This window comes from Brachypodium distachyon, chromosome 4 (genome assembly GCF_000005505.3).
Source record: "Brachypodium distachyon strain Bd21 chromosome 4, Brachypodium_distachyon_v3.0, whole genome shotgun sequence".
In the NCBI taxonomy this organism is placed as follows: domain Eukaryota; kingdom Viridiplantae; phylum Streptophyta; class Magnoliopsida; order Poales; family Poaceae; genus Brachypodium; species Brachypodium distachyon.
This window is the reverse complement of record NC_016134.3, coordinates 19674420-19691813: the sequence shown is the minus strand read 5'-3', so window position 1 is coordinate 19691813 and position 17394 is coordinate 19674420. Positions and strand designations below refer to the sequence as shown.

Sequence of the window (17394 nt, the reverse complement as noted above, 5' to 3'; positions counted from 1 at the left end):
TCCTTGGATCGGACGGGTAACTACCCGTCGGTCGGCTCGTTTACTGAGCCGCGCGCCTTACGCCTTGCCTTGGTGGGACCGCGCGATCCGCACCCGTCACGCGCCCGTGTGGCGCTGTCCAGTGGGCCCCACGACCCGAGGCGGGGGGCACGCATCCGGGAACCCCCAGTCCCCGCAAGTCGGCTCGGGAAGCACCCGGGCCCCGTGCACCCGGGAACCTCCTCCCGGGAAGCAGCTTCCCGGGAGGTGCCTAAGCGGGAATATTCCCAGAAGCCCCGCTAGCCCCTTTCGGGCTGGTAGCTTGCCGGGAAGCTCGTCGGCGCTCCCCGGGATAAAACCTTCCTGGGAACCCGGGGGAGGGGGCCACACGTCGCGCAACGGTGGTACCCCGGGTGCCATTGGTGCGACACCGGGTGCGCCTCATACTCGTACTCAACTTGTGGTGGGCAGATCGTTCTTGTCGTTGGCTGCCCGTTGCACACAAGTTGTTCTTCTAGCATTTTATATCCTCCATCTTCATTTGTGGTGCGCCTGCCTCCCTCTCCTCCCTCGCGCATGTCTTGATGTTGGATAACAGCACTTGATGATCCTCGCACGCGGCCTCCTCTCCTCCACGCTCCACGGTTGCCTCAGCCTCAAACCTGATTACACAAAGATACAAAGACTTAAGCAGTGTAAAATTCTCATCAATATAAACATTAGGTGCAGCTAGAAGTGAGTTCACCTGTTGTTCTAATAACTTGGCAGGTGCTCGTTTAATTGGTCCAATGCGTAGATCATTGGGTTTATCTTGAACAGCAAGATCATCATTAGGCGTAATGGGTTTGAAACCATATACCACCTCGAACAGACAGAGCTACGTTATTGAATGTACCGCCCTGTTATATGCAAATTCCACATGCGGCAAACACTCCTCCCATGCACGCAGGTTCTTCGTGATCATTGATCGCAGCAACGTTGAAAGTGTGCGATTCACCACCTCCGTTTGGCCATCAGTTTGGGGATGACAAGTAGTGCTAAAGAGCAACTTCGGCCCTAGCTTCCCCCAAAGCGTCAAGTAGCTCATGAACTTCACGTCACGATCAGAAACAATTGTCCTTGGTACTCCATTCAATCTCACGATGTCCCTGAAAAACAGATTAGCAATATGCGATGCATCGTCGCTCTTGTGGCAGGAAATAAAATGCGCCATATTAGAAAAACGATCCTCTCCTGGTCCTAGGCAATCCCAACACAAAATCCATGCTAATATCTTCCCATGGAACACTAGGGGCAGGAAGAGGAGTTTACAAACCGTGAGGCTTCAGCTTGGACTCGGCCTTATGACAAGTAATCCACCTTTTGACAAACCTGTCCACATCACGCCTCATCTTTGCCCAATAAAATTTTTCATTAAGCATAAGCAAAGTCTTTTCACGTCCAAAATGACCCATCAAGCCGCCGGCATGTGATTCCTGCAGCAATAACAAACGCACGGACGACTCGGGTACACAAAGTTTGTTAGCTCGAAACAAAAACCCATCATGTATCTGAAACTTATCCCATCCTTACAAAGATTATAAGGTGCAGCAAAGTCATGATCAGAAGTATATAAATCACGTAACCTCTCTAATCTAGGAACTTTAACATCCAATTGATTCAAAAGTACAACTTTCCTAGAAAGAGCATCAGCTACCATGTTTTCTTTACCCTTTTTATACGTAATAATGTAAGGAGAAGATTCAATAAATTCCACCCACTTAGAGCATGTCGTCGGTTCAACTTAGCTTGACTTTTCAAATACTTTAAAGCCTCATGATCAGAATGTATAAGGAACTCTTTATGCCATAAATAATGTTGCCAAACTTCAAGAACACGAACAAGAGCATATAATTGTTTGTCATAAACAGGATAGTTCAATTGTGCACCATTCAATTTCTCACTAAAAATTGCAATCGGATGACCCTCTTGCATAAAAAACCCACCAATACCTATTCCATTAACATCACACTCAATCTCAAATTGTTTAGCGAAATGAGGTAAAACAAGCAAAGGTGCAGCAGTTAAACGATTCTTTAATTAATCAAAAGCATTATCTTGGGCCGGTCCCCAAACAAAATCAACACCCTTTTTAGTTAGTTCATTCAATGGGGCGGCAATGGTGCTGAAATCTTTCACAAATCGTCTATAAAAACCAGCAAGGCCATGAAAACTTCTAACTTGACTAACATTGATAGGAGTAGACCAATTTTTAATTGCTTCAATTTTAGATTCATCAACCTCAACCCCATGGGCAGAAACAACATAACCCAAGAAAATGACCCTACCTTTGCAAAATGTGCACTTTTCCATATTACCAAATAATACGCAACACTTGCAAGACTTGTCTAATATGATCAACATGTTCAGAGTCGGTGTGGCTGCAAATAAGTATATCATCAAAATAGAAAACCACAAATTTGCCTATGAAATGACTTAAAATATGATTCATTAAACGCATGAAAGTACTAGGTGCATTAGTTAACCCAAAAGGCATGACTAACCACTCATATAAACCGAATTCAGTTTGAAAGGTTGTTTTCCACTCATTCCCTTCTTTCATCCTAATTTGATGGTATCCACTACGCAAAGCACCACTCAACTCGTCTAACATATCTTCTAAACGCAGAATAGGATGACGATATCGAATAGTGATGTTATTAATCGCTCTACAATCTACACACATGTGCCAAGTAGCATCTTTCTTAGGCACTAAAATAATAGGAACATCACAAGGACTTAAGCTTACGCGAATATAACCTTTGTCGAGAAGCGCTTGTACTTGTTTATGAATTTCCTTCGTCTCATCAGGGTTCGTACGGTATGGTGGACGATTGGGCAGCGACGCTCCTGGAATCAAGTCAATTTGATGCTCAATCCCTCGCAATGGTGGCTAACCAGCGGGGACGTCATACGGAAACACATCGCCAAATTCCTGCAAAACATGAGAAACACTAATAGTTAACGGGGTTAACTTGTTAGTAGAAAGAAGGAGACCTTTGCACTTAAGCACAAAAGGCTCCAAAGTAGGATTCACACTTAACTCTCTCAAATCTGATTAGGTGGCTAGCATTACTAAGGAATTATCTCCCTCACCGTTCTGTTTACCACTCAAATTTGGCTTGTGGCACTCACTCACCGAAAGTGGAGTCTCTCGCCTATCTAATCTCTCACGCTCATTGTCACGATGTACTTCAACTTTCTGCCGTGATTCATTAACGATCTGTTGTGGTGTCATTGGACGCAATATCACCTTGTTACCATGCCAATGGAGACTATAAGTGTTAGCTCTCCCATTGTGACGAACATCTCTATCGGATTGCCACGGGCGTCCCAACAGCAAATGACACACGGTCACTGGAACCACATCACACTCGACGGTGTCCTTATATGGTCCAATTTGAAACTTAACACGCGCCATGTGGCTAATCACTAAGCCATTGAATATAGTATGGATTGGGGTGTGGTAAATACTTCAACTTCAGTTTCGTGCAAAGCTCTTTACTAGCTAGATTGTGACAACTTCCTCCATCGATAATCACCTTGCACGCCTTGTCGTGTCCCACAACAACCTTGGTTTGAAACAAATTGCAACGCTGCTCCTCGGCCGAGCTAGGTACCACACTCAAAACTTTTGGCGTACAAACTATGGTTGGAAGATGTGTAGATCAGCATAAACAGTAGCATGGGGATCTTCCTCATCTTCCTCAAAAACAGATTCGGGATCAACCTCATCACCTGACTCATATTCACCGGTTTCTTCATTCACAAGCATAATCCTCTTATTGGGGCAATCTCGCTGGATATGGCCTAATCCGCTGTAGGTGTTGCAAATTATATCCCTGTTACGAGCGGTAGAATTAGAGGACGACGCAAAACTAGCAGCGGGCTGCACCGGCTTCTTGGCATTAGAAATAGCAGCCTCGGGCTTGGTATTGAAGGTGCCACGTGACCCGGATGCCGTACTAGGAGTAGAGGCGCTGCTCGCTGTCCATGGTGTAAAACGACCCTTGGCAGCGGTAGTACGTGCAGCAAACTTTGCATCCTCCGCCAACTAAGCCTCCGCTTCACGTGCTTGATGCAGCAACTCCGTGATATCATGGTATTGGTAATGCCGGACAATGCGCTTGACATTGAAGTTCAGACCAGAAAGGAAACGTTGCACGGTTTGTTCGGCATCTTCATGCACGCGGGCACGCTGCATAATAAGCTCCATCTCCTGATGATAGTCATCCACGGACATGGTACCTTGCTTCAACTTCTGCAACTTGTCATAAAGAGAACGGATGTAGTTGCGTGGAATAAAACGCTCAGGCATCTCTCTTCATGGACAACCAAGTAACAATAGCCGGCAATCCTTCCTCTTCTCGTGTTTGCGCAAGGTTCTCCCACCATAGCAAAGCATAACCATCAAATTCAGAGGACGCCAACTTGATCTTTCTATCTTCGGTGTACTCATGCATGCGCCACAACTTTTCAACCTTCAGCTCCCAATTGAGATACTCTTCAACATCAGTGGAGCCTTCGAACTTTGGAATTGTAAACTTGGGCTTGCCCAAGCCATCCTCATCACGATGGTGTGGCTGCCTGAAATCACCGTCAACATCACGATGAGTAAATCCATGACCATGCGGACCACCACCACGACCACCCATCCCGCGACCATTGGGGATGTCATGGTGCACTCGGCGACCACGATTGTCTTGCTGAAACCGTTCACGCCGACCGCCATCCTCATTACGATGTGCCTCCTCACGACCATGGAAACTCTCGGCATCACCTTGCAACCCTTCCAATGTGGTTTGAATAGCACCAATGGACCGCTGTAGCGCGTCAGCCGACTGCTGCAACGTCATGATAGATTGATGCGTGTCATTCATGGTCTTCTCGGTATTGTCCACTTTCAGCTCCATCTTCTGCACTTGCTCTGCAAGGGGATCAATTTGGAGGCCGAGTTGACGCTGAAAGAGCATACGAAGCGCCTCATATTGATAGAACTGCACTGGGGCTGTAGGATCTTGCTCCTTCTCCACATCGTACTGATCAGCGTCTGTAGACATCGTAGACACAAAAACAGCAGCAACCAAGTGTATATATATCGGTGGAAACTCTCAACTCACTCAAAACTGAAAATAACGAGGTATCTTACCGTTCCGAAGTGAATTGAAAAAGCTATTTACCGCTGCGGTGGCTGAAACGCACGTGTGTGTGATCAAGCGAATTTTATGGGTCAAGACTATCGCCTGACAACTAAGGTGTATAAGGTGGAGCTTGGTTGGGATACCTAACAACACCAAATTTACAATGCCTAGTGCTGATCGTATGACTTGACTCACACGGGAAACACACACGGTGGAGATAATTGGGGCAAATGCAACTATATGGAAGAGCTGAAAATATGAGATACGTCGGAGGTAAGTTCGTGTTGCAATGCACAAGGAGATATACTAGCAAAAGCTCAAAGGAAACGGGCACAAGATTGCTCAAACGACAATTGGAAATAGCAAATTTTGGATCACAAATTTTCCGTTACAACGGCGGATAGCTAAAAGCGATCCCGGAAGTGTAAAAACAGTATAGGCTCGAAATTTTTTCGGAGAGAGTTCCATACTCTTTTTTTTTTGCTCTCCCCTACTCTTTCCTTGCGGCCGAAGCTTTGCCGGGAAACAACTTAGAGATCAATTGAATCTTTTCTTAACAAGAGCAGCCCATGAGCAAAAAAATATGCTAGTCTCAAATAAGGAAGTTTACGCAAAGATTGGAAGGTTAGCAAACCGAAACCAAAACCTACCAGGACTCGGCAACTCGGATCGGAATGGGACACCAATCCCAAGCCGAACTCGGATTGGAAACAGGAAACCGATCTAAACTTGACTTGGGATAGAATTCGGACACAAACTGATCTCGACGACTCCGACTAGAACAAGGTAAAAACTGATCTCGCCGACTTAGAGTAGAAGACGGAAACAAGAACCTAGACGATCTACTAAACGGAAGAAAAATTTACGCAAAGGAAAACGACCAGCAACTAAACACAAGTAAAAACGGTGCAACTAAGGCTATGGCAAAATCTAACCGATTTTTTTTTGTATGGCTTTTTCTGGATAGGACGTAAAACAAATCTAACTACAGGTAAATTATGCTCACCGAGTAAACACTAGAAATCTGATACCAAGATGATAAGGGGTGGCCCGATCTTCTCAGAGAGCAACGTGGATAACTTGTATGATTCTACAAATCTTCCGGTTGTTCACCCGTCGCCAATGCAACAAACTTGCAACCCAATGGAAATTTGCAACACCACACACTTGCGCCGTAGTCCGCCGACCACAAGCGGTTTCCCAATCTTCCACTTCCCAACGGAACGACAGATTACGCTCAAACTTTCAGTACATAAAACACTCTATCGAAACGAATATGGTGTAGGTAAAATTCCTGATCGAAACAAAAAGGAATTATATACTTTCAGATGAGTGCTTGGAGCAATTCATCACAAGGTTCTGAATAAGCTAAAACGTGGTGTAACCCTAACACTAGGCGTACCCCTTGTATATATAGGTGAGGGGCAGCCCAAACACACAAATGGACTCAGACTCAGACTCAAACTAGGTTCGACTCAAACTCATACAACCAATCCGAATAGGACTTGGCATAAACAAGGACTCGCAGGTCCGGGCGCCCCTTAGACGTGTCGGGCTCGTCGTAGGCTGTCCTGGTGCGCCTCATACTCGTACTCAACTTGTGGTGGGCAGATCATTCTTGTCGTTGGCTGCCCCTTGCACACAAGTTGTTCTTCTAGCGTTTTATATCCTCCATCTTCATTTGTGGTGCGCCTGCCTTCCTCTCCTCCCTCGCGCATATCTTGATGTTGGATAGCAGCACTTGACGATCCTCGCACGCGGCCTCCTCTCCTCCACGCTCCACGGTTGCCTCAGCCTCAAACCTGATTACACAAAGATACAAAGACTTAGGCAGTGTAAAATTCTCATCAATATAAACATTAGGTGCAGCTAGGAGTGAGTTCACCTGTTGTTCTAATAACTTGGCAGGTGCTCGTGTAATTGGTCCAATGCGTAGATCATTGGGTTTATCTTGAACAGCAAGATCATCATTAGGCAAAGACGACAAAGGACTAGGGATGCCCTCATCACACCCCCTTTTTTGTTTAGGTAGAGTGGCGAGGAGATAGTGCTCTAAGCCTCACCGGTAAGGACTTCGATTCCAGTCGTTTACCTAGGTTCGGGGCACCCGAAGGTGAAATACCCTACTTCCTGCACAAGGAAAGAGTACAACGAGCAGCCGGAGTGGGAAGCTCTAGCCTAAACAACGGCGGCCCAGGGAGGAGGGAGAAGCAGACGCTGCTCGTCTCCGGCGGTCGGAACACCTTATGCCTGGTCTAACTCTGATGCCAACATTTTTTGGGAGAAAGCCTTGGGCCTCCTTTTATTGTTCAAGGAGACACCACAGTGGCGAACTAGGGCACACGGCATGCGTGCTGCTACAAGAGAACATCCCCGCTACAAGACGAAGATGAAGCTGTCCGCCTGCTCTGTGGCTTCTGTCCAAAGCGGTATGTACCCGGTACAGGGCGTAGAGAAGCTTTCGGTCCTGTCTGTGCCGAAACGGTGATAGTCCTGGCGGCAAGCTGGCTGGTCAAAAGGTAAAGGGGAGCCTGCCGCATCCAGCCTGCCGTCCTCACCGGCAATCGTCATACCACAGTCGCGTAGTCCTGAGGAAGCCCTCTGAACGGGCTGATTCGTGCCAGTCCAGGCTCGTGGGCGCCAAAGTGGCAAATCAGGTCCGGCTGAGGTAAGCAGTGACGTATCCACTCCCCGGGTACCAGACATGGCACTTAATATGGGACCCTTTTTGGGTATCACCGGCCAGATACTCAAAGCGTCTTTTGGGCATAGATACATTTATATTTTGACAAATTTAAATCACTTAATATGTGACGGAGGGAGTACATGGAAACATTCTTTGTGTGACAATTGTCGCGTGGAAGGTGTGAGCCTCGACGCTTCGTTGATGGTGATTTTCGGCCGTCGGCCGTCTTGGATGTTTATAGATGTATGTGTGAGGTACCGCCGGTAGTATATCGAAGATGTTTTGAAAGTAAAGCTTATGCATTCGCAGAGGAAAGAAATTAAAGCTTGTGCATATGGTAAAATTCATGCATTCAGATAGAGAGGACACTGAAAAAATTGAGAATATAAAACTAATCCGAGGGCTGCTATGTTCGGTCAGTCGTACCACCCATATATTTATATCGGATTTGAATTTGCAGTCCTGCGGGTTAGAAGATCGATCCAATCGGATTCGGGCCGGTACGAGTAATTAGATTCCCATGTACGGAGTATATGATTCCCATGCCGAATTGATTGACCATCAATCCAGCACGCATGCATGCACATGCACGTCATGAATAGTGCATATTAGCTGTTGCATTATGGATGTATCTGCTGCTCCTTGTTCAAAACTAACTAGAATGCATGATAAGGGGACACATCGTGCTTTCATCAGTCGGCAACAACCCTTCCACACATCTAGCTAGCAAGATGTGACATCACCAAGCCCATTAACCTCCATTCGAAATAGAAAGTACATTAAATAGCTAGCTAGTAACACACAGACATGCATGAGCCAGCACACCTATACTTAATGATACGGGTGCGGGTGGCCCGATCTTTCGATGAGATTGATAACTCTCGATTTATGTAGGAGGTGACGTTGACGATCCGACTACGGCCTATGAGGCAGCGCCTTAGGATGTCGTATCCATGGTAAGCATGTCCATATCATCCTCCCTTTCTTGAAAGGAAAGCCATCCTCGGCGTCGTTTGTGCTGTAAAGAGACTGACAAAATAAACAAAGTGTGTGCATGGTATATGTATATGTCATCCATCTTTATACATCTCCTTTCTTGCACAATTAATCTTTTATAACAAAGTCTCATGATATAATTAGTAAAACAATCATGATGAATAACATTCCAGCAAGAAGTTTGACAATATTGTTTGCATTTATAAGCGAAACGATTTCTTGTATTTGGTTTGCACCGCTCACCATTACACCATCCCAACACTGGAAAATAATAATGAATAGTATCCAAATTAGTTACTACAATATACTGAAATTTAGAGCAATTCAAAGCACTAATATTCAAACAAGCATGTAAATAACTATTTGGCAAATAGTCAACACCTATATTGGAGGTCCTATCAAAATGATTAAGCATGTGCAAAAATTTCTTTTCTCCCAAGAGAGGAAAATTATCACAAGTAATGCAAATCTCATGCACCAAAATGTTATTGTTCACGTCATGTTGTCCAATTAAATGAATTGTGTATCCATGAACAGCAAAAGATTTCGAAATTGTTAACTCACACAGTTTATCCATTGCATGCGACAAATACATGGGACTATCAAGGGCAATATAACACAAAGAATTAATAGGTGGATCGTTCTCAATCACTCCATGTGTAATTAACTCGACACAACCTAAACCAAATTTATCTACATCACATGTTTCTTCCAAAACACTAGTTATTTCCTCACATGATTCATTCTCATCAATATCAAAATTAATATGTGCACTCAAATCATTAGAAGAATTAATTTCAGCAGTAGGTGCACTCAAATCAGCATGTAAATCAACAATTTCACATGGTGCAGAAAATTCAACGGGTATCTCATTTATTTCATCACATGTCATATTTTGTTCAGCAACACAATCATCTTTATCATTACCTTGTAGGCTCAACACGTTTCTTGTACACCTTCTCTCCAATTTCCTCTCCACTTCACGAGCAAGATTAAGCAAACACAATAGAGAGTCGTATTTTTCGTATTCAATTATGTAAGAAATATCAAAATTAAGCCCACAATAAAATCTATCCATTTTTCTTTGTTCGGTTTCATCTAAACCAGATCGCAATGTTATAACTTGGAACTCATGGTAGTAATCATCAACAAATTTATCATCTTGTGTCAAACGTCGCTGTGAGCGCAAGTTATTAGCATAATTAAAAAGAACATATTTTTCTCTCATGATTTTCTTCATATCAACCCAAGTGTGGGGAATTTTCTTTTCTCTAACTATCTCATTCCACCATGATAATGCATCAAAACGAAATCTACTACTAGCAATTTGGACCTTACGACTATCTAGTACATGGAAGCATGTGAATTGCTCAATTAGAGCTATTTCCCAATCAATATAAGCTTCAGCATCATTATTTCCATCAAAGAAAGGTCCAAAACAATTATTGATATTACAAGGATTGCGATATACCTTTTCCTTGCCAATGTCAACAAGAGACGAGGAGGATGGATGTGGTGAAAGACGCTCATGTCGGTCACTTCAGGCATAGGCCTATTTTCCATCCTTTGTGTAAGTCCTGTCATGGTTAGTATAAGACAAGAAACAAAGCACAGGAATATGTTTCTATCAACTAATAGGATGTGGCTACAAGTTGCTCAACTCTCAAGCTAAAAATCAAGTTCTTACAAGTTCTTACCATGCAAAACAGGAAGGTGATGGCCAGCGGTGTGACCAAGCTCTCCGAAGATTAAATGTATCGATGCCTTGGTAACAAACCAACCTAGGTGTAGAACCTGTGGAGCTTGGTGGCTTTTGTGAGTAGCAAGGAATAGCAAATAATCAAATCAGCAATGCAAAGTTGAAAATATGCTCAATAATGCTAGTCCTAGCTGCTGGAGTCGATAAGAACGAAATAGAGAAATAATCTAAGTCTAGATACTGAAGAAGGTAGGAATAGATAGATCAAAAGATGCCACAACAAGTAAATCCCTGAGATTTTTTTTTATTTTTGTGGCCTTCTGTTTGGCTTCTTATTCTTTTCTTCTTCTTTTTTTTCTTTTTTTTTTAACCCCAGAAACTCACACAAAAGAAGGACCGGAAAACTGTACGTCGGTCTGTCGAAGAACAGCAAATGCTGCAGTAAGAAAAATTCAAAAAAATATGGAAAAATATGGGTTAGAAGCGTATCGACACAAGCTTTCCAGCAAGGGCAAGATCACTCAAAACGGATGTCGGACGGTGGATAAAACTGAGAAAAACCGGGCTGCAGCGACACGGGAAAACGGATATAGAAACTTGGAAGCTCCGAAAGTCCACCTTACAAACTGAATTTGAGGGTCAAAGTGCAGGACGTAGCCCTGAATATTTCCTGATGCACCTCGTCGTGAGCTTTCCAAAAAGTCTAAGAACGTCCAAATCCGAGTTGGTACGCAAAAGATACGCCCGTTTTACTGAACACAGGTCAAACCCACCCGAAACTAAAATTCTACTCGGACTCGGGTCCGAAAATGACTCGAACTCTTTCTCTTTTTTTTTCGTTTTTTTTTCTTTCTTTCTTTCCTTTTTTTTCTTTCCTTTCTTTTTTTTTCAACTTTCCAAACAACTTGATCTCTAAACAAAATTCGATCTATTATGAAACACTTTCCAAAAGCACTCTTGATTGGACTCGGACTCGAACTCGCGGCTGAAAACTATAACTTGCCGACTCGGTGTAGGACTCGAAGAGGGACTCGGTGTAGGACTCGATGAGGGACTCGGTGTAGGACTCCAAGAGTGACTTGGTGTAGGACTCCAAGAGGGACTCGGTGGAAGATATGGTGGCGGCGGGAATTTATGACGGTGGTGTGGCAGGAAGTTTGGCGGCGGAAGATTGATGAAGGAAACCTGCGTCACACGAAAAACAAGAAAACCAAAAGCAAGTTCGATCTAGTAGAAAAAATCTGAAAAAGGATCCAATCTAATCCAGCAACTCGACACGATTAATGCAGCAAAGATTTAACAATGCAAATACTAATGTGAAAATTGCAAGGTTCAGATTGGTTCTAGAACAAGGTAACTAATTCTAATTTTTGTTTGGCTTCTTTTGGACGATAGGTAAAAACAGATCTAAACTACGGATAAACTGGAAAAATCTCACCGAAATACCTTAAGCTTTTTCTTCATATTTTCATAAATATGACAATGAAAACAATTACTATTTGAATTCACCTGATTATAAATCTTGTCAAATATTATAGAATTGAGGGTACCAAAAGTCGTATCCATGGTTAGCATGTCCATATCACTTAATTAGCCTTTGCTATCGCCTTCATGGCAAAATGTCAACATGCATGCATGAGTATTTTCTTTTGTTGAAGCACGAGAGATATACATATGGAGTACCAATTGTTCCTAGAATAAATGAGAGAGGGTTGTTGGTTGCACGGGGATAGGACTAGGAGAAGGAGAGGAGGCCGGCCGGTCCTCCTCGATCGGTTTTATTTAAGAAGCTCCTAGGCTGCAAGCATCCTTTGACGCGCGCATACAAAGCAGAGGAGAGCAACCACTACCCCTCTCCCCCACCCCTTCTCTCCAAAAGAACCAAGAACAACAACACACGGCCGGGATCCAGATGATGCTCCGGCTAGTCCGTGAAGCCAGGTACTAATTCTTCGCTTAATTTCTCCACACATCACGCCTCCCTCTCTTCTCTCTCTCTCTCTAATGATATCTGTTGTGTGAGATAAATATGATATGCATGCATATGTGATATGTTTATGTATGGGCAGCTGCTTCCTTTTGTTAATTTTGCTCTTCATGAAGAAAAATTCTAGGCTGTGATCTGCTCAGATTAGTGAGTACATTGTTAACGTCCTACTTTGATGGCTTTTAGGAGGGCGGTGGCCGGCTCAGGGGGAGGGCTATCGTCGACGGCGCCCAAGGGGAGGTAAGGGAAGGACAAGAAAACAACTCCAGTTGCTATATATCCGTTACTTGAGGCGTCATGACTCATGTAGCTTGTATTTGGAATGCTCAAGCATGGGAGGGGGGAGCATTAGCTTGTTCAGAGAGAAAGAGAGATCTTAGTCCAAACGAAGTTAATTACTGTTGGTTCTGGCCATGTTCAGACTTCAGAGAGAGAGGGCCGGCGGAGATACAGAGAGGGAGATGGGGTTGCGTGTGGGGAAGCATATGCATGCGCTCGGCAGCTTCCAAGAACAGTGCCACACTGCTGTTTCCAAAGAGCGAGCCAGCGCCCGACAGTGTTGCCACAGCTTTTGCACATAGCAAGAATCTTTATGTTAAACAATGCACGCGAATGCTGGGTTTTGTTCTGATGTAGCACGGCACCTTTTCCGCTAGATACTGTTACTTTCCTTGCGTGTGCATGCATGCTTTTATTTCATTTGCGTATTTTTTTTCTCTCCACTTGGCTGTTGGCTGTTGCAGCCTTGCATATTTCGGATCTCATCTTGGCCTTCGTAAAAAACGAGATGGAGTTATAAGGTTCTAACGTTATTTCTTGTTTTATATTAAAGACATTTTTATTTGCACGAAAATTTAGTTGTATTTATGTCATCTTTTACAACAACTTAATTTGCAATCCATCCTTGTTCCTTGACAACAATATTGCGAAAATTCATTCTGGGCTAATTATTAAACCAACTCTGTCTTTTTTTCCGAGGGGTTCTGATTTCTGGCATGATCCGAATTTTGCGCAGGCTGGAGGGGAAGATCGCCCTGATAACCGGAGGAGCAGGCGGGCTGGGGAAGGCCACAGCCCAAGAGTTCATCGAGGAGGGCGCAACCGTAGTCCTCGCGGACATCAACTCGGACCTAGGCCACCAAGCAGCCCAAGAGATCGGCCCAGCGGCCCACTTCGTCCACTGCGACGTCTCCCTCGAGCCCAGCGTGGCGGCAGCCGTAGACGAAGCCATGGCCCGCCACGGCCGGCTGGACATCATGTTCAACAACGCTGGCATCGTGGGCTCCCTGGCAAACACGTCCGAGATGGCGACCCTAGACCTGGCGAAATTCGACGCCGTGATGAGCGTCAACGTACGCGGCACCATTGCCGGGATCAAGCACGCGAGCCGGGTCATGGCGCCCGCGGGATCGGGATCCATTCTTTGCATGGGTAGCATCAGCGGCCAGATGGGCGGGCTAGGGACGTACCCTTACGCGGTGTCGAAGATGGCCGTGGCCGGCATCGTCAGGGCTGCCGCGGCAGAGCTGGCCCGCTGCGGCGTCAGGGTGAACTGCATCTCGCCGCACGCGATCGCGACGCCCATGGTGGTAAGGCAGTTCGTGGAGATGCTGGGGGGTCGAGTTGGGGAGGCCGAGGTGGAGAAGATCGTGCGGGGGCTCGGGGAGCTCAAGGGTGCTACGTGTGAGACGGCGGACGTGGCCAGGGCTGCCGTGTACCTCGCGTCCGATGACGGGAAGTATGTGTCCGGGCATAACTTGGTGGTGGATGGCGGGTTTACTACTTACAAGTACATGAACCTGCCGTTCCCCATGCCACAGTGAGCCAGTGAGCGACTGGCTGAGCAGCTGCTTTTAGCTGTCTGTTCGTTCGTGTGGCTTTTGTAAAAAAAATTGGACCTGATTAACCGTGCAAGGGAGGATCGGAGAAGAAGGCAAGGATGTGTGTGTGTTGTATGCGCTTTGGTGTAGAGGTTTGTGATTCTTGTTGTGTATGCTGGCAAGGCAGTGGAAGTGGGATAGAAAGGAATGTGGGGCGGTTTGAAATTTCAAGTGTGGAGTCGATGTGTATTGATAGTGTGAGATTCTAATGTTGGATTTAGTCAAACAGATTACCAACTTTTGATTTAACTGCTTGCATCCTATTTAAGTCGACCATATGACTTATACCTGCTGAGGCGGCGCTTGCGGCTGCTAGAGCTAAAAAAGCGCAGTTAGCTAGTGAGGCGGAACTGAAAGTTAAGGAGGATGAGATTGCTCTGGCTAAATCTGTTGGGTTGGGTGGTCTGGCTCCCGTTGTGGATGTATCGGAGGATAAGCAGGAGGTGCTGCTCCGTTCGCCTGTGAAAGATCTTGAGCGACAGTTGGACAACAAGTGGGGAGTGATGGATTCGCCACTCGTTGTGAAGTTTTCTGCCAATGGTAGCCGTAGGGGCTCGTCGGGCAAGAAGGGGAAGAAGCGGGGTCGATGAATATCCTGTTTTGGAACATTCGGGCGGTGGGAACGGCTGGTAGGAGGGCGCAACTTGTGGAGTTGCTGAGGGTTTATAAGGTTGAGTTGTTCTGCTTACAAGAGACCATCAAGGCTGTTTTCTCTAAGAAACAATTAGCCTCGCTGGGAGTTCCACATTCTTATCATTGGGAGATTAAACCTGCGGAGGGGCATTCAGGTGGTTTGCTTATTGCAGCTCGGGCTGACATTTTTTATCTTATCTCGTCGGAATCGGGGCGGTTCTTTTCTAGCATGATGGTGGTTCACAAAATCTCTGGTGCGAGGTGGGAAGTGATTAACGTTTGCAGTCCGGCGGGTCATGATGGAAAGGATGTTTTTCTGGCTGAGTTGGCGGCAAAATTTGATAGGGTCAGGGACCCGGTGCTGATTGGTGGCGATTTCAATTTGATACGTTTTGCGGAGGAAAAATCGTCAGGTGTTATTCATAAGAATCTGATGGCGCAGTCTAACCAAGTAATTGAGGTTGCTCAACTTTGCGAACTACACCGCTTGGGCGGTCGGTTTACATGGACCAATAAACAAGAATCGCCAACTATGGTGGTTCTGGGCAGGGTTTTGATGTCGTCAGATTGGGAAACTCTTTACCCTTTGGCGGTGGTTGAGACCGTGACTAGAGTGGGCTCGGATCACTGTCTGCTGTTGGTTAACTGTGGGGTTAATCAACCGCGGATGATGGGTCAGTTCCGTGTGGAGCCGTGTTGGTTTTTAGACAATTCTTTTCGGGAGGCGGTGAGGGATCATTGGCCTGAGAGGTCTGGCCAGTCTATTCAAGATTTTTGTCATCTAGTCCATTCCTCTCTTAGGCAATTTATGAAAGGTTGGGGCCGTAACTTGAAAGGGGCACGCCGAAGAACAAAAGATGTTTTGCTTGCTGAGATTAAGGTGCTAGATGAGTTAGGGGACCAGGGAGTGCTTGATCAAGCTAGGTGGAGACGTCGATATGGTTTGGAAGCTGAGTTGCAAATGATTTATAAGGCTGAGGAAATGTACGGGCAGAGGCGGGGTGGGGAGCAATGGCTCCTTTAGGGTGATAACAACACGGGGTATTTTCACCGGATCGCTAATGGGAGGCGCCGGAAGACTCTGTTTGTGGCTCTGGAAGAAGATGACATATTGATCTAGGAAAATGAGGAGCTGAAACAACATATCTCGTCATACTATAAATAGTTGTTTGGTCGTGAGTTGGACAGTTCAGTTCACTTGCATCCGGATTTTTGGGAGGTCGGGGAGTAGGTGTCGCTTGAGGAAAATGCTTGTTCGGTGCAGCCTTTCTGCGTGGAGGAAATCAAGCTTGCACTTAAAAGCACTAAAACCAACACGGCGCCGGGTCCCGATGGTTTTAGTGTACTGTTTTACAAGGAGTTTTGGCCTGAGATTAAAGGTTTGGTTAAAGAGCCGTTAGATGAGTTATCGCTGGGGCGTCTTAATCTGGGTAGGCTTAATTACGAGGTAATTACGCTATTGCCCAAGGTCCCAGGGGCCACTAACATTCGTCAGTTCCGTTCGATTTGCCTTCTTAATGTGATCTTCAAGTTGATTACCAAGATCCTGACTTCACGGTTGACTTCAGTTGCTGCTCGTATTATTAGTAAGGTGCAGACGGCTTTCATTCCTGGAAGGTTCATACTCGAGGGAGTAGTTTTGATACATGAAATTCTGCATGACTTAGATCGCTCGTAGGAAAAGGGGATTGTGCTAAAATTGGACTTTGAGAAGGCATATGACAAAGTTCGGTGTCCGTTCTTAGTGGAAGTGCTGGTGCGATGAGGCGTTTGTGCTCAATGGATTGGGTCGATCAGAGTGACTGTTGAGTCTGGGAAGATCTGTATCAATCTGAATGGTGTGAATGGGGACTTCTTCCGCACATTTAAAGGGCTGCGGCAGGGGGACCCGTTGTCCCCATTACTTTTTAATTTGGTGGATGATGCGCGGGGTGCAATGTTACGCGCGGCGAAAGAGACCGGACATGTGCAGGTGTTGGTGCCCCATCTTATTCCCGAGGGGGTTTCGCACCTACAATACGCCGATGACATTGTGTTGTTCCTCAATTATGATGATCAATCGGTCCGTAACGTCAAATTCCTGCTGTATTGCTTTGAAGAATTGTCCGGGTTGAAGATTAATTATCACAAGAGTGAAGTGTCTGTGCTGGGTGTGGAGGAGGAGGAACAGAAACGCATTGTGAACATTATGAATTGCCAGGTTGGGGTTTTTCCAATAAAGTACTTAGGCATCCCTGTGGCTCCCAAGAAGCTAACTCTTGATCAGCTTTCGGTTGTGGTGAACAAGGTGGAGAAACGTCTTGAGTACTGGCAGAGTGTGGATCTCCTACGGGGGTAGGAAGATCCTAATTGAT

General features: G+C 45.5%; 1 protein-coding gene across 1 annotated transcript; it reads left to right on the top strand.

Annotated features, from left to right (window-relative positions):
• Nucleotides 1-12251: 12251 nt before the first annotated feature.
• LOC100833197 (short-chain dehydrogenase reductase 2a) lies at nucleotides 12252-14656 on the top strand. The gene is made up of 3 exons (XM_010240857.3): nucleotides 12252-12481; nucleotides 12714-12767; nucleotides 13543-14656. Exons 1-3 carry the CDS (start codon nucleotides 12453-12455, stop codon nucleotides 14348-14350), a joined length of 891 nt encoding a protein of 296 aa, XP_010239159.1. The 5' UTR covers nucleotides 12252-12452; the 3' UTR covers nucleotides 14351-14656.
• The last annotated feature ends 2738 nt before the right edge of the window (nucleotides 14657-17394 follow it).